We start from the raw sequence: 25,133 nt of genomic DNA on the forward strand, positions 1-25,133 counted from the left end.
GTAAACAAAATATCAAAAATAAGTCCTTTTTTTACAAGTTTTCTTCATGACCAGCATGGCCAAATTTAGATTGCTCAGCTATTCCAGAATTATTCCTTGCTTTGAAATAAAGAAAGTATGTGTATTCTGTTGATTGGGATAGTTGCCCCACTGAACAAATGATTTAACCATCTTCTAAATGAGGAAAACCCAAGAATAATGACAGTAATAGATACTTCATGTCCAGCTTGCCATGGCACAATGAATTTGATCGTGTTTGGCTTCATCTGCTGCCTAATACAATGTAACATGACAGATAAACTAAATCAAATGGGTGACATTATCAGATTTGAAAGATGTTAGCTCTTGTAAAGCAAATGAAGTGAGACTGTATCAGTCGAGAAGATTTCAGATGTTTATTGAGGTCTTGAATGTTTGAAACCCAGCAAATAAATGTTTTAAGTGCTGCAAAGCAAGTGACTGTATGCTTATTACTGGGAAAGCTGTTGCCTGAAACAAGATCCAGCTAAATTTTAGGTTTTCTTTGTGTGTTTAATCAATTTTTTAATTTCTGCAAGTGCTTTGTAGAGGCAGTGGATTGAACTTTAAATCATACTACTACAAATGCTTTTGTACTTGTTGTGGTCACTAGACTCAGATCTTTCAGTTACGAAGATAAGTTTAAGTTTCAGTGAGCTAGGATTTAATACTATGCATTCGAATAAATAGTATCCAGAAAGTATTTTTGATTGTTTTCAGCATTGTCATAACAGGTTGTATTTATTGGGTAATTTTAAGGAAGGTTTTAATTAGTGTTTCTTTCAACTATCTGTTCATTTTGAATACTTGTAACAATTCATGATATGATATTACTTGACCCTTTATAAAGTTGGTCTGCTAATTATCTTTCAATAAATAAGATGGAGTTGCTGTAAGGGTTGTAAACAGTTAGGAAGCTCACGAAGACATGCCTATTTTCATTACCTAAAGCTGCATTCCTTTTTGCTTCTGCTTTTTTTGCTTTACGAAGGCAAAATGTTCAGTTCTCACACAGTATGCAGTTTAGATAAAATGTTTTTTTATTTGTGATGCCATCATAAATTATTTTTTAATAGGGAAAAGTTGGTTCAACAAGTAGGGGGTTTTATTATTTAATAGCTGAAAAAAGACTTGAAGTGTCTTTATTTCTTAAAATAAGTAGGCTTCAAAATATGGCCTTCATGTTGTAAAAATGTAATGGATTTTCATATAGTCTACCAATTATTTGTTAAATTGTCAAAAATTAAACATAGCCTCTTCAAGAAATTTGTCTTCCAGATCAGATTTTTATGTGTGTTCTGAACAGCAGTGCAAGAAGCTATGACAAATAAACCTGCATCCATTAGCTTCAGGGTTTGTTCTCTATTACGTTTAATTATGTAGGAAGTTTTCAGATAGATAGTCTCAAGAAAATTTGGGTACTATGCCTGTAATTTTGGTTTTGTAGCTGTGCTGGGATTTCTTTTAAATGTAGCCTCTCTGAATACTTGTGAGGTTTAGAGCTCTTCACTTTTGCTCTTCAAGTTATTAAAATGTTTCTGTAATGTATTTTCCTCAATAAGTGATATGTATTAATTATTTGAAATTAGTGTTGCAGTTAAAATATGAATCATTGGCATTAATTAGGGTTTTGTTGTAGGTCATGACATGATAAAAACAAGAACTCAAATTAGAACAGAAATAAAATTAACTTTCTTTTTTTGTATAGCCCACTGTTTGTGAACGGGAACTCTGTGTATTTGCTTTCCAAACATTAGGAGTGATGAATGAAGCTGCTGATGAAATTGCAACTGGGGCACAGGTAGGATTATCTGATGTTTTCTGTAGTTTACTCAGTCCTTCCTGTCTCTTCCAGTATGTGTTTTGACTTGTATGCCCCATATAAGTACTGTTTGGTATTATTTATTTGTCCACTATTTAGCTGTAAATGCACTGGGTTATGCATGGTGCATTCAAATAGTATTAATGAGATGTTTCCATTGTTTTGCTTCCATGTAATTAGAGCAACTGCTTTTGTGCCCTGTTGTATTCAATTAGGTCACCTGGGTTGTTAATAAAGGCAGCCATTGTAATTTGGAGATAATTCACCTAATGAGCCATTACTACTCTCATGCAATTAATAAGTTACTTCCTGTTCATGGTCTTGGAATGCAGGGATCCACTGAGCACCTGTTGTTGCAATCACTACATAGCAGTGGGGAAGTCCTTACTGATATTAGTACACAGGGTTCTTACTTTTTCTCAAGGATCAGAAATTTAATATAAGCCTGCTTCCTGACTCTAAATTCAATTACTGATGTAGTTATAACCCTGTCATTGTTATCTTAAAGTATTTTAAATTACACTTCCAAATCACTAAACTAATGTTTCATTAAAAACAGAAGTTAAAAGATCTTATGTTTAAGGTCCCTTTAAGATCTTGCAGTAAAAGTCTGCACATCTTAAGGAAAAGTACATTTGAATCCAATTTTCTGGTTACTGTGTTTCTACATAGTAAGCAACATGGGTGTTTTGGAAGAAAAAACCTTCAGTTTATTTAACTTGAACTAGCATTAGTGAGTATAGTCACTGGAAATTATTCAGGTAGGTGCCTGAATACAACCTCAAAGGCAGAAAGTTGCAACAGTGTAGATCAGCTTCCTTGCTTGAGAATATGAAGGTGGAATCAGAACAGCAGTGTTACATTGCACCCAGCCATGCCTTTCCCCCATTCCCCGGGATCCTGTGACTGATCAAGATAACCCTGGACCCCTCCTTCCTGCCCTGACAGGGTTGGCGGAGAGCCAAGACGCTCTCCCCGTCCAAAGCCTAGATAAACCTCTGACATTGCCTGTTCGTCCTCTTTGGCTCCTCTCTTTCCCTTGGACATCACAGAATAAAGAGAACTACACCATCATATATTGGGGTAAGAGCCTCTTTTGGAAATCCGTGCCATCTCCTGATATTTCTCCCCTCAAAGCCTCAGATCTCTGGGCTAGCCTGATATTTAGGGGCTGAGAGGGGAGAAACATCACAGCAGTTCTTCATCTGATGTCTGAAGACCACTGGATTTGTGACCTCTACTTACCAATACTCTACTTACCAATACCAATCTAGTCTGTATCTCCCCCCTTCAGTATAAAACCTTTACCTCTGGTCCTATCCAAGCAGGTTCTGCTAAAAAGATTTTCCCTATCTTGTCAAAGGTTTGCAATAAGGTTTCCCAAAAGCCTTCTTGTCTACAGGCTGAACAACCCCAGCTGTTTCAGCCTGTCTTCATCAGGAGGGCATTCCAGTCTTCTGATCAATTTTGTGGCCCTCCTCTGGACTTGCTCCAACAGGTGTAGTTCTTTCTTATGTTGCAGACCCCAGAGCTGGAAACAGTGCTCAGGTGGACTCTCTATGAGGGCAGAGGGGCAGAATCCCCTCCCTCCCCTGCTGCCCACGGGGCTCTGGATGCAGCCCAGGACACGTTTGGCTCTCTGGGCTGTGAGTGCCATGGCCGGGCCATGTGCAACCTCTCACCCACAGCACCCCCAAGCCCTTCTGGGCAGGGCTGCTCTGCGTCTGCTCATGCCCAGCCAGCCTGTGCTGATACGGGGAGTTACCATGACCCAGGTGAAGCTCCTTGCCCTTGGATTTGTTGAACTTTGTGAGATTTCCATGGGCCCATTTCTCCAGTACAGGTCCCTCTGGGTGGTTCCCTGTCCTTCAGGCACATCAGCTGCACCACTCAGCTTGTGTAAGGTGCAAATTTACTGAGAGAGCACTTGAACTCACTATCTGTGTCATTAAATAGTACTGGTTCCAGTATTGCCTCCTGAGGGACACTTCTCATCATCAGTGGCCATTGGGACATTGACCTCTACCATCTGGGTGCAACCATCCAACCAGTTCCTTATCCACAGAACTGTCCATCCATCTAATTGATCTCTCAAATTTAGAGAGAAGGATGTTGGGAGAGATTGTTTTAAAGACTTTACAGAATATAAATTACATCTGTAGCCCTTCCCATGTCCACTGATGTGGTCACTCCATCACAGAAGGCCACTGGGTTGGGCAGGTAGGACTTGCCCTCAGTGAAGCTGTGCTAGCTGTCCTGAATCTCCTCCCTGTCCTCCATGTGCTTTATCACAGCTTCCAGGAGGAGCTGTTCTATGATCTTCCCAGGCACAGAGGTGGCAGATCCATAGTTTCCAGAGCCCTCCTTTCTATCCTTTTTAAAAATAGGTGCAATATTTCCCTTTTTCCAGTCACCTCTGGCTTCACCTGACTGCCGTGCCTTTTGACTTGGCATAGAGAGTGGCTTGGCAACTCTATCAGCCAATTCCCTCAGGATTCTGAGATGCATCTTATCAGGTCTCATAGACCTTTCTATGTTCATGTTCCTCAGGGGCTCTCAAATCTAATCTTCACTGACAGTGGGAAGCAATTGCTTCCCTACTTCCTGTCTTGAGCTTCATCAACTCGAGAAGTGTGTGAAGGGGAGACTGCCAATGAAGACAAGCAAAAAGCTGTTAAGTTCCTTGGTCTTCTCATTATCTGCAGTTACCATTTTGCCAGTCATGTTCAAAGAGGGGTGCACTTTCTTTGACCTTCCTTTTCTGTTTCCCATGCCTTCAGAAGCCTGTTTGTTATTCTTTGCACCCTTGTCAAGTTCATCTCCAGTTGCACCTTGGCCTCCCTCACCTCATCCTGACACAAGCAGGCTATAGCCCTGTATTCTTCCTGGAATAGCTATCCCTGCATCCTTTGCCTGTGCATTTCCTTCTTTCCTTTTAGTCTTATCCGCAAGTCTGGAGTCATCCTTGCTGACATCTTGTCTTCCTTTCCTGATTTTCTACACATGGGGATTGAACCCCATGCATGCCATGGAAGGCATTCCTAAAGATATGCCAGCTCTGATCTGTTCCCTCATCCCTGAAAACGGTTTTCCAGGGAGTCCTATTGAATAAGTCTTTGAACAACTGGAAGGTTGCTTTCCTAAAATTAGTAAAGAATTAGGTATGAGCTTTTTTAACTGGAGCTGACTAAGTAGAGGAGAGGTGGCCCTGGTTAGCCCTCACTCTGTTTTATGTAAGTATCAGTGTTGCAAGCATGTGCAGAGCTTGCTGTAGATCTCTGGAGTGCCTCTACATTTACAGAGCTTTACTGTAGAATTCTGAAATGATTACAGCCTTAAGAGTGCATAAAAGAGTTAGATAAGGGGTTTTGTCTATTGTCCCCTTGGACCTAGGTAGCTAAATTCTGGTAAGTTTCACTGTAGTGATAGCATTGCAGACAGCTCACTGTATTGGATCTGACTGAGCTCCCCATTCCCGTTTGCAGAAAAAATTCATCAATTCTAGAGTTTGATCCAAACGAGCTCTTTTTGTCATTAGTTTAGGACAGTGTGAATCATGGCAAAGACTGTCAGCACAGTGGTTATTTCTCTAAAAGCCTAGGAAGCTTAGGCTTACTAGTAAAAGGAAGGTGTTCACATTTTGTCTGATTAATCCTCCTCTAAATCATTTTGCCTAGTGAAGAAGCCTAAATACAGGTTCCCATCATTAGAAATCATATCCTATTTTGTCTTCTGTGCTTTCAGCTTGTTTCCTGAGGTGCACAAACCTACTTTGTCACTCCAAATAATCAAATGGCTTCTCCTTAATAATGATTGTTCTTTCTAAAACTTTTCATCCTGAACTCAAGTTGCCTTATATTAGTCATTTAGGCAAAATGCTTGAAAATTAGATGACTGATTCCTTGATAGTTCCTGCTCCCGGTAAAGAGTCTCTTCAGAGTGAGAGGCACTGCCTGAGGGACTGATGTCGTAAGAGGAATTGTCATCAGCAAGTGTTGTTCTTGTCCTTCATGCAACTATTTTAATCCTTACTTACTCCAGTACCTCCAGTTGAGGAGGAGTTCATGCCCAGTTTTAAGGACATCTGGTAGATCCACAGCACTTCTCTTCCCTAGGAATGCATATGCAAGTCTCTCTTACAGGGTTTCTATGAGATTTACCTCCCAGTTTAAATTGTTTTGCATTTCATCAGTTCAAAACCAGGACCTCAGGGGAAATCAAGTGTAAAAAAAAGGCAGGGTTGGAAACAATCTAGGAGTCAACTGTTTAAAGGAGGGCTTAGGGATGGTGTCTGAGTAGAACTGTGCCAGTTTTAAGACAGTGTCCCATCAAGACTCAAAGCTGTCTTGCTTTATGATATGACAGTATCATAAAGCAAGACAGCTTTGAGTCTCTGCATCAAAAGATCTCAGGACTCAAACAGCTCTTACCTAGGACTGTTTTGCGACAGCAGACTAAAGTGCTTCTCAGAAGCAGGATGAACTCGTGCTCAATTTCACAGTAATACATTTACACAGGGACAACAAGTCTGCTGCCTCATCTGGTTGCTGATCTTTGTAAGTGCTAGTGTATATGCCATATTTCAAAACATTCATCTCACATAGAGATAGTTTAAACTGGAAATTAATCAGATAACCATTGGGGAAGGGGTTATTATTTAAGTAATTTCATTTTTCAGTATATGTGAGACGTTTAGTAATTGCAACTAACAATATATTAAAACTGATGGAGAAAATTGTCCATTATTGCTGAAGGAGCAGAGGAGGAGAATGGCAGCTATATGACTCACCATAGCACAGTTCTTTTCCCCTTTCATCATTATTCTTATTTTCATTCTTAATCTCTAAAGGGTCATCATTTTTTTCCATCCAAATTATGAGATACAGTGACAGATGTAGAAAATCTTCTAGATGAGTGTGAGCTGTGAGATGAGATCTGATCTGTGTGGAGTTGTGAGGGCAACCAGGAATATCTACTAACTCCAGCTTGTCTCAGTTTTTCCTTTTTTTTTTTGTGAAAAGGTTGTTTGCACACAGGAATGTTTTCGGAAGGTGCAGAAAAAACATGAGAAAATAAGTTAATCTGCAGCTACTTTTTAATGTAGCAGTTTTGGATTTCATTATGAGCTGGATTTGTATTTCACAGTTGCCATAAAGCTGCATTCTCTCGTGTCTATTATTGCTGTGTTCTATTTTTAACTTCTGAATTATATATTTTGAAACAATTACATGGGAATCTGTGTCTATGTACTTAGGTACCCACCTATGTGCACATTACACGCACAGTCCTGGGGAGAAATTGTGAAAATCAAAGATACTCAAAGAAGTATTGTAATTTTGTACAACAGGATGAAAAGAAGAGGATGCCCCAGTGTGAGCGGTCCAGATGACTGTTAAATCATTGCAGTATTCTGGATTTAGCAGAAACAATGTTTTCAAGTGTTTCTGTGATTACAGTCTTCAGGAGAAGACCAGAAAGTGGTGCAAATTTGACAGACTTTGCCTTGTTCTTGTTCTTTTACTGGCTGTACAGAGATACACAGATCTAGCACAGTTTCATTTCCTTAGTGGATAAATTTGATACAGGAATTCACGCGTGCACATGAGTAAGGAATACATCAACCAATATATTTGATGTTGTAAATAGGACCAGATACTGGTCCTCTTATATGCACATAGAATAATATGCCATGGCTGAACCGAAACTCTTTTGAGGTCAGTGGAAAAAATTTAGTCCTTAACTATCTCCTGTGGATAACACAGTTTGGGCAACATAGGTGACAGTGAAATACAATATAACTATAATGTGTAAGTAAAAAAAAAAGGCAGATTGGAAGATACATTATAAAGAAGATCAGAAGATACATTATAAGTACTTATAAAAGTACTTATTTTGAGTAAACATAATAAATATGTCTTTTTTTATCCCCAGGTAGTTGATCTGTTAGTATCTATGTGTCGGTCTGCATTAGAATCACCTAGGAAAGCTGTCATTTTTGAGCCATATCCTTCTGTAGTTGATCCTAATGATCCTCAGATGCTGGCCTTTAACCCCAGGGTAAGTAGCAACCTTTAATTGTGTCATCTCTTGATTTTAGTCATATATGAGATTTCAAAGCAAAGACTTCTCATGGAGGAGTCTCCTTTATTATGTGATACAGCTCCAGAATATAGCACAAGTGTGTTTTCAAAAATTGGCTGAGACCCAGAAGCTATTCTATACCACCTCACATCATTTCTGGGAGCAGGGGGAAGGGAGTCTCTACCAGGAAAAAATGGAAAAGAGTTCTCATTTTACTTGGTAGAGGGAGCAGTTGGATATTATTTGTTGCTGGTTTTCTTATCTCATTGCTGTTTCCAGCGGATTGTTCTTAGCTCAGCCTGTAATCTTTACCTTGTGCCTCCCAATGCTCTGTCCCACAGCAGGGGGAAAGTGGAAGGAGGAGAGGGAAGAGGACACTGAGCAGTGCTAAATCTCAGTGGGAACAGTAAATTGGAGAATACCATCCCTAAAACCATGACAAAATTGTAGGTTATGTTAAAGCTAAGAAACTCTTCTAACAGACAAATTCTAGATGCAAAATTTTATATTCTAAGTGTTTTTTTCTCAATGTGCACATTGGACACAAAATGAAAGATGGCCTTTGAAAGACAGAGGTCATGCAAGCCAGGGGATTTCCAGTCCGTCTTTTCATTCTTAGAAGTGTCATTGCTGTCATCTCATTTTCTCACTACAAGCAGTTATTTCCTTGTATGCAATTTTATCAGATGATATTTAGTTGAGTTCTGTGCAAGCATCAATTTTGAAATAAAGAATCATGCTTGCATTACCTGCTCCTTGGGCTCCTAATGCTGCCATTCGGGGAAGCTCTCAAGCCGTGAATATCCCATCTCCCTAAAGCCATCTTCCCAAAGGCACAGAGGAGAACTTGGCATGTCCTGCGCTGGGATGCATTTCACTCTCTCTGAACAAAGGCCAGCTAGCAGGAGTTCTTTGTGAGGAGAGGCTGAGGTGTTCTGCAATGTGTTGGCAAGACCCAAAGATGGGGAAGAGTGAAGCTGCTGTGGAGAGTGAAGCATGGACTGTTTAGCTTGTTCACTCGGTACAGGTGGAGCTGTCTGGTAGTGGCTCCTAAGCAATAGGTCAGCAAAGATTGGGGTGAGGCAGAGGGACCACTGAAGGATTGATGAAGTTTTATAGATCTGCTAGCAAAGGAAACACATCTGTTTATATGCATTTTATTTAAAATCTGTTTGGGTCACTGTATTATTTACCCCGATAGCATGTTGTCCAAATAACTGCGTTTAGTTACAAATATTTGTTTAAAAATGAGCTGGTGTTTGGAGTGTTTTGGAGATCCCAGTGAAATTCAAAGAAGAAAGATCATAACAATATTTTTTCAAGGATTTTTTCTGGATGATGAATGAGAGTCTGTAGAAGAAATCTAAAAGTTAGAAATGTTTGAAAGAATTGGTTTGCCCAACATATCTCCTAGCTTCGGTTTTATACACACCCAGAGAATTCCGGTTTTTTAGAGCCAAATACTAATACTCTTTGAACTTCTTTGTGTATTTTATGCCACATCAGAAGAAGAACTATGACCGAGTCATGAAAGCATTGGACAGTATCACTTCCATCAGAGAGATGACACAGGTAAATTTAAAAATACTTACCTAACTGAATCACTGTTTCTAGATCTTGAAAGATTTTTTTTCTGCATATGATGAGTTGAGAAGTCAATAGTATAATTTCTTTCCTATATAACTGTAATGGTATTGAAGTGTTTATTCAAAATAACAAACCTGTCCCTAATGCCAATTAAATAAAAGTAATGAAGTAGAACTCAGATCTTTTGAAGTTTAAATAAGAGATAATAACAGCAGAATGAGACATTTTAATGGGGTCATCACCAACTGCTGCATATCTGGAAATACCAAAGTCAGAGACTTTATTTCCAAAGCAAAAGAAATTGATCTTGTGTCAATGTTCTGAATGGTATTCTGAATGACATTATATTTATTTCTATTATAGCAAATTTTCTATCAACTAAGTATAGCTGGGGGCTTGGCAAGTTAGATCTCTTGGGTTTACTGTCATATTATTTCTCATGGCATATTTGATGGTTGTATTTCTGTTTATTTTTACACTCCTTTCCCAAACAACCCAGCTGATATTAAGTTGTTGTTTAAATCCCTTCCATATATCTTGTTTTTCCAACTGCTATATAAATGTATCCTCACAACAGTTTTCAATCTTATTCTGTGTATTAACAAAATACTTTGGGATTCTTGAGTGAAGAATGTATAGAGAGGAATAAAATAAATTGAAAATTAAAATTCACTCTTTTTTCTTGTTAATTTGTGTAATATTTTGTAAAAATTTTAGAAATCAGGTGTTTCTGTGATTTCTTATAATGTCTTTTAAAGATAAAAAATAATTACTATTCTGGTTTTTTAATGTTAAAATAATTCTTGGACTTATGAACTTTAAAGTGATGGTTTGCCTTGTGATTGAAATCAAGAACAATGTTCAAAGAAATTACAATATGACATGGTATTTATACCTTGAAACAGTTGAAAATACCAAATGGATTAGTTTGAGTTTCTTTGAGAGACTTAATTTTGTGAAGTTCCAGTCCAATTTCGTAATCAAGAGCCACACAAAAATAGATATCTTCTTCTGTTCTCCTGAGATGACCAATGTTTGCTATAATATAGTCATTTTGCTGCTAATTATATGCTTACTATTTTACTCTAGGGAAAATAATTGCTATACTAATTCTTGTTGTCAAAACACATAACTCTACTAGGCTGTATATCAGCAAAACTGTGATTTAAACCTAATAATGTATTTCCTTTAATAGATGAAATCATGGGCAATGTAACATACAAAATTCAACCTAGAAATAATGTCATTCCTCTTTTCTAGGCACCTTACTTGGAAATAAAGAAGCAGATGGATAAACAAGACCCGCTTGCACATCCTCTTCTACAATGGTATAAAGTTTATTCACATGAGATAATAATTATCAAATTATCATTTGTAATGAATAATCACTTGATCAGTGTAATGAGGTATAAGGTCAGCCTGATAATTAATGTTGGTGTTTTCAACTGCAGCTATTCTGGACTGTTTCAGGACCTCATCTGGGTCCTCTGATCTCATTTTCTAGTTAAGGTTTGGCCTACTTCCATGTGATAGGTTTAGAGGCATACAGCTGGGTGCTTTGTGATGGCCATTCATAACACATTTTTAACTTTGGTTTGGTTACTACATCTAATACATCTGTTTCTTATTTCAGGGTTATTTCTAGTAATAGATCACATATTGTGAAGCTACCGGTGAATAGGGTAAGTGTCTGTGAGTTTTCTTATTATTTTCTGTTTTTTTTAATTGCCTGCATTAGCATTTTAGGCGGGAGTTTACTAACAAAATGTAGGTGTCTGCATTCAAACTGATTGCATGGACTCCTTTAATAGATCAGGAAGTTTTAGGTCATGATTTTTAGAAACATGTAAATATCTGAAATAGATCAATAGGTTCATAAAAAACCCATTTGAGATGAGTAACTCAAGTTCAGGTGTCTACCTTGTAATCATCTGGGATTAGGTGAGAGAAACATTGCTTTTTGTTTTGTTACCATATAGAATATTAGATGCAGAATTGTACTGAAAGCAGTGCACACAAACATACTGTTCAGGAGATCCACATATAAGTAACCTCTGTTTAAGGGCATAGTAATATGCAACCTTCCAAATAACCTTTATTCAAAGTTAGCTCTGATAGAATATTATGATGAAATTGTTCAGTTTAGTTATTAAAGCCATTTTAAATTGAAATCTAGTTTCCAAAAATTTCCATATGTTTCATAAACTGAAAGTCATCCTTACTATTTGATTTCAGCTTGAAATTGTGGCAGTGAGACCATTTTCAACTTAGTTCATGTAGTTATTTAGATGCAGTCATGTATTGTGTGGAAAAGCACAATACCTTAAGAATTGCCATCAGAGAATTACAATACTTTCATATTAATCAACTTCTCTTCACATGTGCACTCTTATATTTTACAGCAACTGAAGTTTATGCACACTCCCCACCAGTTCCTTCTTCTCAGCAGTCCACCAGCCAAAGAATCCAATTTCCGAGCTGCTAAAAATCTCTATGGAAGTACCTTTGCATTTCAGTGAGTATATATATTCCTAATAACCAAAGGTTATTGAAATGCCATGCTATTTTTTTACTTCTGGCATTTGAGGTTTGCAGCTGTGAATCTACTGTTTTAAAGGATTTCTGATGTAATTTTTACATTTTACACTGTGAATTTTACCTCTTTCTTTTTCATTTTATTCAGTGGTTCACACATTGAAAATTGGCATTCCATCCTGAGGAACGGCTTAGTTGTTGCTTCTAATACGAGGCTGCAGGTAAATAAACAAAACAGATTTTAGCTAATCTGTTCATGCTTGGTTACATGTTAGTTTTGGCAAATTTTCAGGGGGTTTCATTCTAGTAGCCATATAGCTGGAAAAAGGGATGATTTCAAATACCATCTTGTTTCCTGTGAAAAAGTACTTTTTACTTTTCTGATGCAATTAAAATGAAGTAATGTGTCTGCTGTAACGTCTAGAAGATCCCTTTGTGGGAATCAGTGTTTCAGTTTTACGCTGCAGAGCAGCACCTCTAGGAGGCTTTGCTCGGTACTGCATAAAGGCAGCCAGTCGCGAGTGAAAGTCAGAGCCTAAACTGTCTCCGTGTCATAGGATCCAGAAACATGCTAGAGTTACAGGAACTGGGCTTGCAGCACTCTCTGCCTTTCTGATTTCTCTGGGAATGGAAGCATGAAGTGTGCTGGCCAGAAGGGATCTAGTGCAAACTTCTCAGACTGAATCATCAGACCACTATTGCAAAGTAGGCACTAGAGAGGGACTAGGGACTGAGGAGCTCTAATGCAGAGTATTTTAGCATTGTGGTTTTGGTAGCTCTTCCCAGAGCTGAGTCCATATCCCTTGAGGAGTTTCCCAGGCTATATTTGATCATGTACAGAAACACTCTTTGTAGACATCCTCCATAGTAATACTAGATTTAAAAACAGAAACCACAATTTTATATATAAGTCTTAAGTAGAATTTTGTGTGGGCATTCGGTTTTTTGTTTAGACATAGTTTCCAGGATATATATATATATATATATATATATATATATATATATATAAATTTTTTGTACTCAGGGCATGATTTTTTAAAATACTTCTTTGAACACTGTTAATTACACAGAATAAATAAGTAGGGTGGGCAAATGTGCTGTGACCTGTTCCTGTAATAATTATTATTTTATCCACATTACCAAATTAATGCTAAGTAGTCACTCTGCTCTTTTTCAGCTCCATGGTGCAATATTTGGAAGGGGAATCTACCTTAGTCCATTGTCAAGCATATCATTTGGTTACTCAGGTGATATTTATAAATCACTCTAAAGTTGACAAATATAGGGGTGTATCTTATTCTACTGCTTCTTCTTACAGCTTTGCTGTTTAAAACATTATATTCAATTTAATTGTTGTTGACCATCTTTAAATTTATTTTTTAAAAAATTATATAAATAATAAGAAAACAGAAATTTACCTTGTTAAACACTGTCCTTATTTTTCAAGGTACTTAGAATTCTTAAACTTGTGCTTGAAGTAAATATTAGCTAATACTGAATGCTATATGTAGTAGGTCTTGATGGTTCAGCTGAAATCCAACTTTGTGGTTTTTGTCAATACCTGCCTAAGTTCCATCTAACTTCACCTATGAATTCATGGTTTTTTACAACTTCATCTGACAAAACAAGTATTGATCAATAGACATGTTCAACCATGTGTATTTAAGAGTATTCCCAAGTATCACTATTATGTCAGGATTACACAGAAAGTACAGCTCAATGTGTTTATTTTACCCTGAGAAGGAACATAATTTGTCCCACCAGTGAACCGTAAAGTAAGTGTTGCAGAGTTTTCCATGTAAGAATTAAATATTAAACAATGCATCTTAAAGACAAAACACTTAGATATGTACATTGAGAAATTAAAGGGACTTTCTTCTTTTAGTTGTGTGGTATTTACCATTTCTTCATATATGAAAGTGCAAGTATATAGTTTAATGTGTGTTCATGTGTATGTAGATAATTCTGAGAGTTTTAGTTATGCTTTCTGATACTCAATGTGGTCATGTTTTAGGAGCTCAGCTTTTTGAGCTACTATTTGAGGAACTTCAACATCAGTTATCTCTGGATGCATTTTTAGCTTATCAGAGATTACATGAGTATGAAGGCTTCTTAGGTCTCACTAAATCTGGTGGTTGAAGTATCCTTATCTAACAAAATGTCTTTCTTTTTGGACAATACTGCTTTGTCAACTTCAGTGTGTTATTGCTCCTCTCTCTGCCTGTCTTGGCCTCTTCCATCCTGTTTCCTCCAGAAAGGAGGCTTATGTTCCACTGAAGTGTGTAAATCCTTGTTGCCAACAAAAACCATGAAGGAGTCCTACACATTCCGTTCCTTCAAAGAGTTAAACTTCCCCTTAATTCAGTTGTATTTACAAAGTGCCAAATAATTGGAAGTGTTCAAGATGAGGTTAGATGGGACTCAAAGCAGCCAGGTCTAGAGGAAGGTGTCCTTACTCATAGCAGAGGGGTTGGAGCGAGATGATCTTTAGGTCCCTTCCAACACAAACCATTCCATGATTCTTTGAAATACAGGATGTTGGAAACTCAAGGAAGCTCATAGTATCATGCAAAACAGGAATTTAATTTAAACCAACATGAGGGATATGAATGAAATCTAAGGCACAAATGTATATGTTTCAGTTTCATGGAACTGGATCAAATAATATTTTATGTGTAGATAAGGAGATCAAACCAAGGTAGATTTCAAAACTTAAATCTCCTACTCATACAAATTATTTAGACTTCTAATAAAATTCCATAAAGGGCTAAAGATGAATATCTAAAGTTCTTTCTCTCATGATTTTTGCCTTCCCATTCACAGTAAATCAGACCTTCTATTTCAGCCTGAATATGGTCAAGTGGATTGAGGACATACTGACCTACAAGCCTGTTAAGCCACCACATAAGAATATTCCTGATCTGAATTCAGTAGCACTTAGGCTCAGGTTTATCTGCTTTTGCACCTACTTAATGCTAGCTTAACTTTGCTAAAGTCTTTGCAATACATGCAGAGGTATCTATAATTTACAGGATTTATATTGTGATATTCTGTAACAGAGTTAACTACCTTTTTGAGTGCCATGCAAAAGACTGTGATTCTCACTGTGCTAACTCTTCCATTCTCATACTTAACTCTGCTCTTTATGGTATTTATAGGCCAGGGTTCTTACATAATTTTAATATTCCTAGGGATGAACAAGAAGCAGCAGCAGAAGGTGTCAGCTAAAGATGAACCAGCTTCAGGCAGTAAGGGCAGTAATACATCACAGGTATGGATATCAGCCATCTCTGGAAGATGTGTGGGACTTATTACTGGGAATTCAGTAGCTGAAAGAGAGGTAATATTTCCTTTGTGCAACTTACCAGGGTTACTGCATTGAACGAAGTCAACAACTTCAGAGACTGCTCTAGTAAAAATGTATGGAGCATATTGCAGATCTTGTGCCATTCTTTTCTAAGCAGAAGATGAAAATTAAATACAGGTTGCATTATGGCCCCTAGCAACCCCTCTGAGTTTTAGACTTCAAGAACACTGATGCAAAACAAATTGAGAATGGCTATTGCTGGGAAATGAGCAGTGTGTAATTTATAGCAAGTAATTTTTTATTTTTCACAAATTTTACATGTTGAACTATTACAATTCTGCTATATCTAAAGCAAACTCACAGCATCTGTGCATAGAGCTAAATTTCAAGAAACTGTTAGATGTGTCTCCATGATTAGCACATAGAAATTACAGAATAATCTGGCTTTGAAGGTAGATTGGCATGTCCCAGTAGAAGCTGTCAGAAGTAGGAAGGCAAATAAAGTATAAAGGTAGTGACCAGAGAATTAGTGACTAAATTTACCTTTTTTTTCCCTTTTTTTTTTTGTCTGATATCAATTTGTTTATCAGTAACACTGATATTTCTGATAATATTTTTAGTTTTGTAATAATGAGAGACTTTTGGATATTATTTTTCTGGATAAAGGATTTAACGTATCTCCTATAGTAATGCAAATAAGTAATAGGGCTTTTCTAAAAATTCTATTACATTTAGAAATAAAATAGAGACATTTTAGAAATGCCCTTATCTTTGTTCATTAATAAATCACTGAAAATAGCAGCTGTCTGCTCTGTTGCTTTTTGTCTCTGTTTTACTGCACTAATTCTATTTTCTCATTTCTTACATCTCAGTCACAGAAGAAAGGACAGCAGTCACAATTTTTGCAAAGCCGTAACTTAAAATGCATAGCCTTATGTGAAGGTAAGCTGAAAGCCCTTGTGAAGCTGTTTAGTCATGGCCACAGGATGCACAGATTACAGGGTGCAAATCAGTGGGAGCTTTAGTTGGTTGTTTAGGTAAGAAACTACTGGTGGATGTAGGAGTACCTGCTCAACAGCTGACCTTTATGCATCAGTGAGAACATATCCCCTCTTCAAATGGAACCTGTAGTAAATGCTGAATTGTCATGGGATATCATATACATGTAGTGGCTGATCATCTGGTCTGTGTTTCAAATGTGATCCTCCTCCTAAGCCATCAAGAAAACCAAAGTCATGTCCTTTATTTGAAGCACTGACTTCTTGCAAGCTCTTGACAAATGATTTAAACACATGAAAGCCAGGAAAAAACACCTTTCATGTAGAATTTCCAAATAATTTTTTACTGTTCAAACAAGTATATTGATCATCTGGCAACCAGTATGTTCTTGTTTGCTTCAGAAATTTTAGGAAGTTAAAATCTAATGCTTGAGTACAGTCACTCTTGAAAGAATTGGCTATTCTCTTAATAACTACTGAAACCTCAGCAGGTTTTGAGAACAAATTGTGACATTTGACTAAGAAGTGCGCCTGTGTTAGGAGCTAGTCTTAGAAATTATATTAACCCAATTTGCCCATAATTTGGAGCATTTGTTTGTTAAAAAGCGAAAATTAAGACAGAATGTGGAAAATGTATTATTTCAAAGTAGAATCTTTCAGCTGTACATAAGTAAGGATGTGTCATTCAACATGAAAATGCAATTTGAACTGTACAGAATACAGAAATTTAGTTCTAAAACTTCCACAAGGAACAAAACTTAATTACTTGGCCTTTAATGCCTGATTTTTTAAATGTAAATTACATCTTTCAAAAGGACTTTTTCATCTATGTTGTTCTTTCCTTGCACTTATTAATGGATTACAACTTTATAAGAGAGAATTTTAAATATTTGGTAAGATACATTTTGCAGCTTTCATATTCATTTATTTGTGTAAGAAGGTGGTTTAAGGGATTATTATAAACTATTAATGAATAGTTTATGTAAAATCAGTTGCAAGAAATGTTTGTTAAAATTTGCAGTTCATGAAAGAAATAGTATCAAAATGAATATGCATGCAGTAATGTTAGTGTTAGAATAAAATAAACCAGGCCATTTCAGTGCCTGACAGCTGTCACCCAAGTCCAATCCTGACCAATTCAGAGCTGCCCAAACGTCATGGCATGTCATTAAAAGCATTGTTTAAATGCCTCTTAAACACTGACAGGTTGGGCACACCAACCAGTCTGTAGGAAGCCAGAGTTTGACCAGCTATTGTGGTTCAGCCCCAACCACCACCCAAGCCCCACGCTGCCACTCACTAACTTTCACCCATCAGGGCTGGGAAGAGAGTCCAAACAGTAGAAGCCCAAAAGCTCGTGGGTTGAAATAAAGACAGGTTAATAGGGAAAGCAAAAAACCTGCACGCAAGCAAAACAAAACCAGAAATTACTTCACTGCTTCCAACAGAGCTGTTCAGCCATCTTCAGGAGAGCCCAGTCCCATCACATGTAGGGGTTATTTAAGAAGACCAACGCCATAAATCCCCTTTCCTCCTTCTTTCCCTCACTTTATATGAGCATGATGCCACATGGTCTGGAATATCTCTTTGGTCAGTTTGTGTCATCTCTCCTGGCTGTGTCTCCTCCCAGCCTCCCATGAATCCCCAGCTTTATTGGAGCGTGGCAGTATGAGAATCAGAAAAGGCCTTGGCTGGCTCTGTGTGAGCAATAACAAAAACATGTCTATACTGTCAGCACTGTGTTCAGCAAGTCCAGACACTGTCCCCTGCCAGTCACTGGGAAGAGAATTAACTCTACCCCAGTCCAACCCAGCATGCCACCCTCTCAGTAAATAAATGCTTTGAAATGTCCAGTCTAAACCTCCTCCAGCACAGCGTTGAATCGTTCCCACACATCCTGTCACTGAATACCAGGGAGAGGTGCTCAGCACCTCCCTGTGCCCTTCCCCTCCTCAGGAAGCTGCAGAGTGGTGAGGTTACCCCCTCATCCTCCTTTTCTCCAAACCAGACCAGCCAAATTCCTCCATTAGTCTCCTGGACATTCTTTCCAGCCCTCCCACCAGCTGTTTCCCTCCCCAGGATGCACGGAAGGACCTTCCCATCCTTCTCCACCTGCAGGGCCCAGCAGGCCCCAGGTGAGGCCACCCCAAGGCTGAGCCCAGGAGGACCATCCCCTCTCTGGGCTGTGCTCGGTGCTCTGGGATGGGGTTTGTTGGGATGGGGTTTGTCCTCAGGGCTGCCTGGGCACTGCTGACCCACCCTGAGCCACTCCTCTCCCACTTCATCCCTGCACCTGGTGTTACTCCTTCCCAGGTGCAGAATCCACCTGGGACTTGACAAATTTCACCCCATTTATGATTGCTCAGTGCTCCAATCTATTTAGATCCCTCTGCAAAGGCTTCTTGTCCCTCAAGAGAATCCACAGCACCTCCCAGTCTGGATCATCAGCAAACCTGTTAGTGGTGCATCCAGATGGTGGATAAATACACAGAACTGCCCTGGAATGGAACCCTGAGGAACAACCACTGGTGTGACCAGTCACCAACCAGATGTTGCCCCATCCACTACAGCCCTTTGGGTTCAGTCCCTTAGTCAGTTCTTCACCTACCACACCATGAACCTGCTCATCCCACAGCTCAAAAACTTGCCCAGAAGGATGCTCTTCAAATGCATTTAGATATCTTCAAATGTAGATTGACGGTATGGCTTCTAGTTAGTAATAAAAAGCTTTCTTTCCTGTGTTGTCCTCATTCTGCTGGTAAACAACCTATCACCAAATACATCGATTTAGTTCTGGCAAGCTTTTTGAACCTCTTGAGTCGTAATTACTACTTGTTTTAAATATTTGGTAGTATTGCACAGCCCACATATAGCAGTTTTGGGCTTTGTCTTAAGCAACTTGGTTTTGGGTGAGCCATCACTAAACACAATTATCTGTTCCAAGTGCTGAGGGTCTCAGACCCTCTTTAACAGCCCTATAGCTTTTTAAATTCAGTTTTTAATAAATCCATTTTTAAGCTTTCATTCAATTTAGCAACTTGTTCCCATACATCAAACATCTGTATTTTTGGAAAAGTATATTTTAGAAACAAGAACCAAGTTCATCTCCCTTTTTGTACTAGCAGTCAAGTCAAAATCTACACTACAGCACAGACACATGGAGGAAAGCTACACATTCTCAGAAGACTATTTAAAATGTATAAAGGCCAAAATCTTTTAGAGCAGTGTTTTCCAGGCATGTTTTCATCACTATGAAATTTGTTCTTTCTCTGATAGTGATAACCTCACCTGATCTGCACAAACATGGGGAGATATGGGTAGTTCCCAACACGGATCATGTGTGTACAAGATTTTTCTTTGTGTGAGTACAAAGCTTCTCTTAACATTCAGCTTCATACTAGAGCTTTTTCTTATGTTCCCTCCAATATTTGTAATTAATGTAGATAAAAGACATTTCTTCCTAATTCTGTTGAGTAGTCCTTCATTTTTTATCTTTTACTGTACTTACTTGTGCTAGAAATGTATGGATAAGCTTGTGTCAAATGTTTAGTACATGTCTTTAATACAAATGGACAGAGAGTTCATGATTTTTCCTATTCAACAGCATTACTTCATGTTATATTAAGTCTGTCCACGTATTGTGAAGCATAATTTCTGTTTGGCTGTGTGTATTTAAGCTGAGGAATTCATTAAAGGCTCTCTGTGTCTGATGTGAGCATTTGCCCCTTTCATCTAACGTTTGTCCCATTTGGGTCCTAGCAGTGACAATGGCAGCCTTACCGTCTCCCAATCTCCAGAGTTTAGGATGTGCATGTAAAGGTGCAGCACAGCAGAGCACTTCAGTAGAAACGTATGAACATATGGAACAAGCACTTAGAGAACAAGAGTTTTTTTATATTTTTATGCAGATTAATAAAACACTAATTTGATATTATTTTCTGAACCTTTTTTTTTTTTTTTTTTTAGTTATGAAGATGGTCAAGTGGGTGATACAAGTATAAATACACAGGAACCAAACATTCATAAAGAGATTCTTCGAGTCATTGGCAATCAAACTGCTACTGGTTAAAAGGACCACTCTAATTTAATTGATGTGAAGCCTTCCTCAGTCTCAAAGCTGGATTTTGAACTGAAGAAAATGCAAAAAACTAATTTATTATTACTACACTAAGCAAATTAACCATTTGAATACTTACTGTTTTCTTACTTAGTATTTCGTATCTCATCAAAATACCTGAGATGGTATCAATTAGTAACTGTAGGGGTGCAAAGTCTATTATTATACAAAATTAATAATTAAACAGGCATTTGGGTTGCTCACAATAAACAGACATTATAAAGGATTTTTGTGCTGATATTTTTATACTAAACTTCAATTGGAAGTTTTAGTACTGTATACTGGTATTTTAAATTTAGAATGACTGAATTGCAAGTAAGAGAGAAGATTTTATAGCGGAGCACCTGTATTGTGCAGGATACTTTGCAATAAGTAAAATATTCTCATATGAAAACACAATAAAAAGTTGTCTGGAATATGTAAAATTGAAGAGATTGGCTACCTGCAGCTATCTTTAATTATTTTTATTTTACGCAAATGCCATTAGTATTTAGACTCAAAGGTGAAAACAACAATGCATTTTTTATTTACTGGGTGCAACAAAGCAAAATGAATGTGATGGTATATGTTCAGCTTTCTTTATCTTTTCTGGAACACTGTCTCACCCATTATGCAGCTCAGTTGCATTTTTTAATTATACAAGCCTAGGAAACACCTGGAAAACCTAAAATTGTTAATTTTCTTTTTAGAATTTTCTTTTTTATATACTAGATTTTACAGTTTCATTAGATCAATGAAGGTTTTTTAATGTTTGCATCTTAACTTCAGTGAAATTGCTCTGTGATTAAATTTATCCACATATTTTAAAGTATGTGCTGAGTTAAGGCTTTTACATGGTTTAGTTGATTGTTGGTGCATCAGAAAATATATACAAATGCAAAATTCTACTGATTTTGTCTTGGTAAAATAGTTTTAATTAATTTCTAAGTGATAAGAAATCAATTTAAATATCTCTGTCTTTTAAATTAACTGCTGTTTTTTCCAACAGTAAGAGTAGGATGGCTACACAGATAGAGAAGGGTCCAGTCTCCAAGACAAAAAGCATACCCTGTGCCCTGATGAATGCCCTTGGCAGCCCTCATGGTGGCTATCCTGAAGCATCAATCACACTCTTGAATATGGAGAGCAGTTGAACTTACCCATCTGTGCAACTATTACAAGCCACCTCAGAAAGCAAAAATAGACTGAAACGTCTCTTATGTTACTTTCATAATAAAGATACTAAAGCACCAAATAACAGCACAACAGAGCACAGGTGTGTTTGTTTCTTTTAAACAGAACTGAATTAGGTCTGCTGTAATGGATTATTCCTTCTTTCTAGTTCATGCTACACTCCTGTATTACTTACTGCAGTTGAAGTGCCCTACAAGTTAATAATGGTATTGGCCTAGGAGCATATACTTGGATTTAGCATTCTACATTATTTAGCATACCTGTAGTTTAGCATTCTACAGTTATTTGCTTTAGTGTTAATTTTTTGGGTTCATATTCAGACTTATAAAGCAAATTCTACGTGTGCATATCCCCATTTTGCTGTTAGTTCTATTGACTTGCACCTTCATTTGGTGGACCTCTAAATTAGAGAAGCACTACTCTAATTGTTGTCTCTCATGTTGGGACACAGGTTAACTTCTTGAAACAGAGAGGTTTCCTGAAATTTGTCTATCTATATAAGGACTGCCACAGGTTGTGTGACTGCAAAAAGTCAACATTAATTCAGAAGTGGAGCTGAAACCATGGCATGACCATCTCTCTGTAATGGTCCTGCGATATGTGTCTCAATCACTGTTTTGTCTAACAAAAGGAAACTCGGAAGCAAGTCCACAAAGATGTTCTATGCTTATTTGCTGGGCTGATAGTCCACCACTCTGGGATGCCTCTTCCAAAAAAAAAAAAAACCAAAAAACAAACAGGAGAAAAGAGAGATTACCACGAGTGAACTGGAGGAGCCAAGTAAACAGTCATCTTCCCTGTTCCCTCAAGCTTATTGAGGGAAATGGGGTCTGAAATTAAACTCTTGAAGAAAGGAGTATGAATTGTAGCTTATGAATTGACCTCTGTTTGCATTGTGGGGTTGTGACACTGGTCATGCATGGTGCCATCGTAAGTACAACCCCAGGAGAAGGAAGAGAAAAATACATAGCTGCCAAATTTTAAGACTGCTCAGAGGTTTGTTTTAAATGGATGAGCCACAGTAAGGGATAGTGTGAGGGAAAGCAGGACTCCAAGTTGTATGGAGGCCTTGCTGTTGAGCCTGTCTCAGAGAGCACTGAGGTGACTAACTTAAGCGGGGAGAAGGATGGTGAGCAGTAGTAAAAGGTAGAATGTGACCCGCACAGGGGTTACAAACCAGTGGAAGAGGGCAAAACCTTTCAGGGTGAAAAGTAGTTCTGAAGGGGTAAGATGGCATTAGCAGCTCGGGTCCCACATGGTGCATGGCAGGAAAAGGGACTGGCAGAACCAAGCTGCAGCATGGGGATTCACAGCTCATGGCAGTGTGGGGCTGCACCATTCCCAGGGCAAGAGGGCCACTTGAAAAGTTATTGCTAGGCTACAGTGCAGAGACACAAGCCTGTTATCACACATAAACTGCAATTGAACTAGAAAAAAATTCTTTGACTAGTAACTCAGTCACATTTTTCTTTAGCCAGTATATAAATGAGAAATTTCCAATGCTTTGTATTACTTGCAGGTAAATTTGAATCTTTTAACAACAGATCATTTAACAGATCATTTAGCAAAGTATTAGTTCTCATTGTTTTCAAAAGATGAGGGGAAGGAGGAATGTTCATTTGGCATCTGTTACTCATATGGGAAATGTCAAAGCTGAAACAAAGACTTTTGTCACCAAAAACTGAAATGAAAGAGCCTAAGGATAAGATTTTTTTTTGAAGGATTTGTCCTTTATGTATTTTTGCAAAGGTGGAAGTTGCCATGTTGCCAAACACTTGCAAATAACTTAAATTAACATGGATTCCAAGGGATGAAAAATAAAAATCCTAGGGTCATTTGACCAAGACCCTGTGTTACGCGCAAAGCCCTTGCATTTTCCTTCCTTGATTGTCATGCACACATATTAGTGATGGACCAATCATTGTAACTGCTGTTGTAAAAGATTCAGGCTTTCCAAAGATGGTTTTTAATCAAAACAAGTAGAGCCCCAGGCTCTGCCATCTCTGTTGGTAGAAATTCCCATGAAGTCATTGCTGTTGCCATACGCAGTATGGAGCAACCAAGGGAGTTCTTGGTAAATAACTTTCTTTTTGCTATGTCCTACAACAAAATGCAAGCCCTCCTCCTGGTGGAAAGGTTTGACAAAAATTTGCATTAGTGTTTAATGTTGCATCCTAATTATGAATTGCTCTATTTATACTGCTGAGTATGTTAAACATTGTGAAAGGAATCCAGAAAGATGCTTTTGAATCTTCTTTGAGATTCAGGCAAGTATTTAGCATTCAAGGTCTAAAGTAAGCAATTTGAGCTATCTTGTGTGATACAAATCAACATGGCCCTGTTTTCTTCAACAGTGCTACACTGTTTTGATAACCTGAATCTTTAGCTTCCTATTACTTACCATAAAGTGACCAGGTTGTGTAATATTTTGGTTAATGTTTTACAGGAGCTAGTCAATGACACTGGAATTTTTAGGCTTGAATTTTTTTCCGTACAGCCCTTGAAAAAACCCTTAATGAAGCTGAATGATTTTAACATAATAGCTGTTGATACTAAAAATGCATCTTATGAATTATGCTAAGATTTTTCCTTTGTTAATACAAATATAAAGTCACTCAAGATTAAGACTTCATGCATAGATACATTAAACTTTGCTTACAAATCACTTGCTACTGTGAAAACAATTAGCATAATTCCTACAAGGATAAATGAAAAGTAGAAAAAAAAGCCAAAAGGGAACAACTGAATTATGAGATTTGTGGTTTAGAAGGACCAAACCCTTAGCAAATGCAAAAGTAGTATCTAGTTACTTAAGAATTATACTAATTTAGACAGATTTTTTTCTTGGCTCTGGGAAATGAAAATGGGATATAAGAATATGAGCCATGACTCACCATGCAGCCTCTGCTGGCAGTGCTGCTGCAGCTGGAATGGTCCTGGCCACCCTTTCACTTCTCTCCTGTGGCACACAGCATCCGATGGTGTTTTATTTGCAAAATTCAGGTGTTAATTTGGTGTCTGTGCAATTTCTTCATTACAAACACCACCTCAAGGTGATGGATGAGTCTGTTGAGTAAACCGAGCAAGGTCTGTTGCTTGTAGAGCAGTTCTGTGAAGCACCTGAGGTTGTTCAGAAAGGATCTTGAGTCCAGTCAGATGAATTTATTCCTTAAATAAATTCCACTCAGGAGTGGAGTGACACATGCTTCAGAAGGGGATAAATAAAAGGGGATAAATAAAAGGGGATAAATTAAAACGGGAAAGTTTGCTCCAAGCAGAGCGTCATTCTGTGTGCACTGTTCTGTGTGAAATGCACAAGGATGTCGCCAGGAGTTTGGATTTCCCGATCTGTGTTTGGAAGCAGGTCTGAAAGCACTGACCTCCTCTGTCTGTCCTGGCATGTCAGTGTTGTACTCCTGCTCACCTGCTGCAGCAACAGCCACTGACAAGAGCCGAAGGAATAAGACAGCTTGAACTGCTGTTCCATTGCATTTT

At 37.9% G+C, this 25,133-nt stretch overlaps 1 protein-coding gene across 5 annotated transcripts in view; it reads left to right on the forward strand.

The window, feature by feature from the left end:
- PARP8 (poly(ADP-ribose) polymerase family member 8) overlaps positions 1-21,710 on the forward strand; it is a 112,615-nt gene extending 90,905 nt beyond the window's left edge. For all 5 annotated transcript variants that reach the window (XM_021553888.3, XM_021553889.3, XM_085567492.1 and 2 more), the window contains 12 exons: positions 1,727-1,819; positions 7,772-7,897; positions 9,428-9,493; positions 10,769-10,836; positions 11,142-11,190; positions 11,911-12,023; positions 12,192-12,264; positions 13,221-13,290; positions 15,235-15,314; positions 16,223-16,292; positions 19,625-19,709; positions 20,315-21,710. In XM_021553888.3, coding sequence (XP_021409563.1) covers positions 1,727-1,819; positions 7,772-7,897; positions 9,428-9,493; positions 10,769-10,836; positions 11,142-11,190; positions 11,911-12,023; positions 12,192-12,264; positions 13,221-13,290; positions 15,235-15,314; positions 16,223-16,292; positions 19,625-19,709; positions 20,315-20,417 — 996 coding nt within the window. In that variant the 3' untranslated portion in view covers positions 20,418-21,710. The remainder of the gene's footprint in view (positions 1-1,726; positions 1,820-7,771; positions 7,898-9,427; positions 9,494-10,768; positions 10,837-11,141; positions 11,191-11,910; positions 12,024-12,191; positions 12,265-13,220; positions 13,291-15,234; positions 15,315-16,222; positions 16,293-19,624; positions 19,710-20,314) is intronic.
- The last annotated feature ends 3,423 nt before the right edge of the window (positions 21,711-25,133 follow it).

Source organism: Lonchura striata, chromosome Z (assembly GCF_050655825.1).
Source record: "Lonchura striata isolate lonStrDom1 chromosome Z, ASM5065582v1, whole genome shotgun sequence".
Lineage (NCBI taxonomy): Eukaryota > Metazoa > Chordata > Aves > Passeriformes > Estrildidae > Lonchura > Lonchura striata.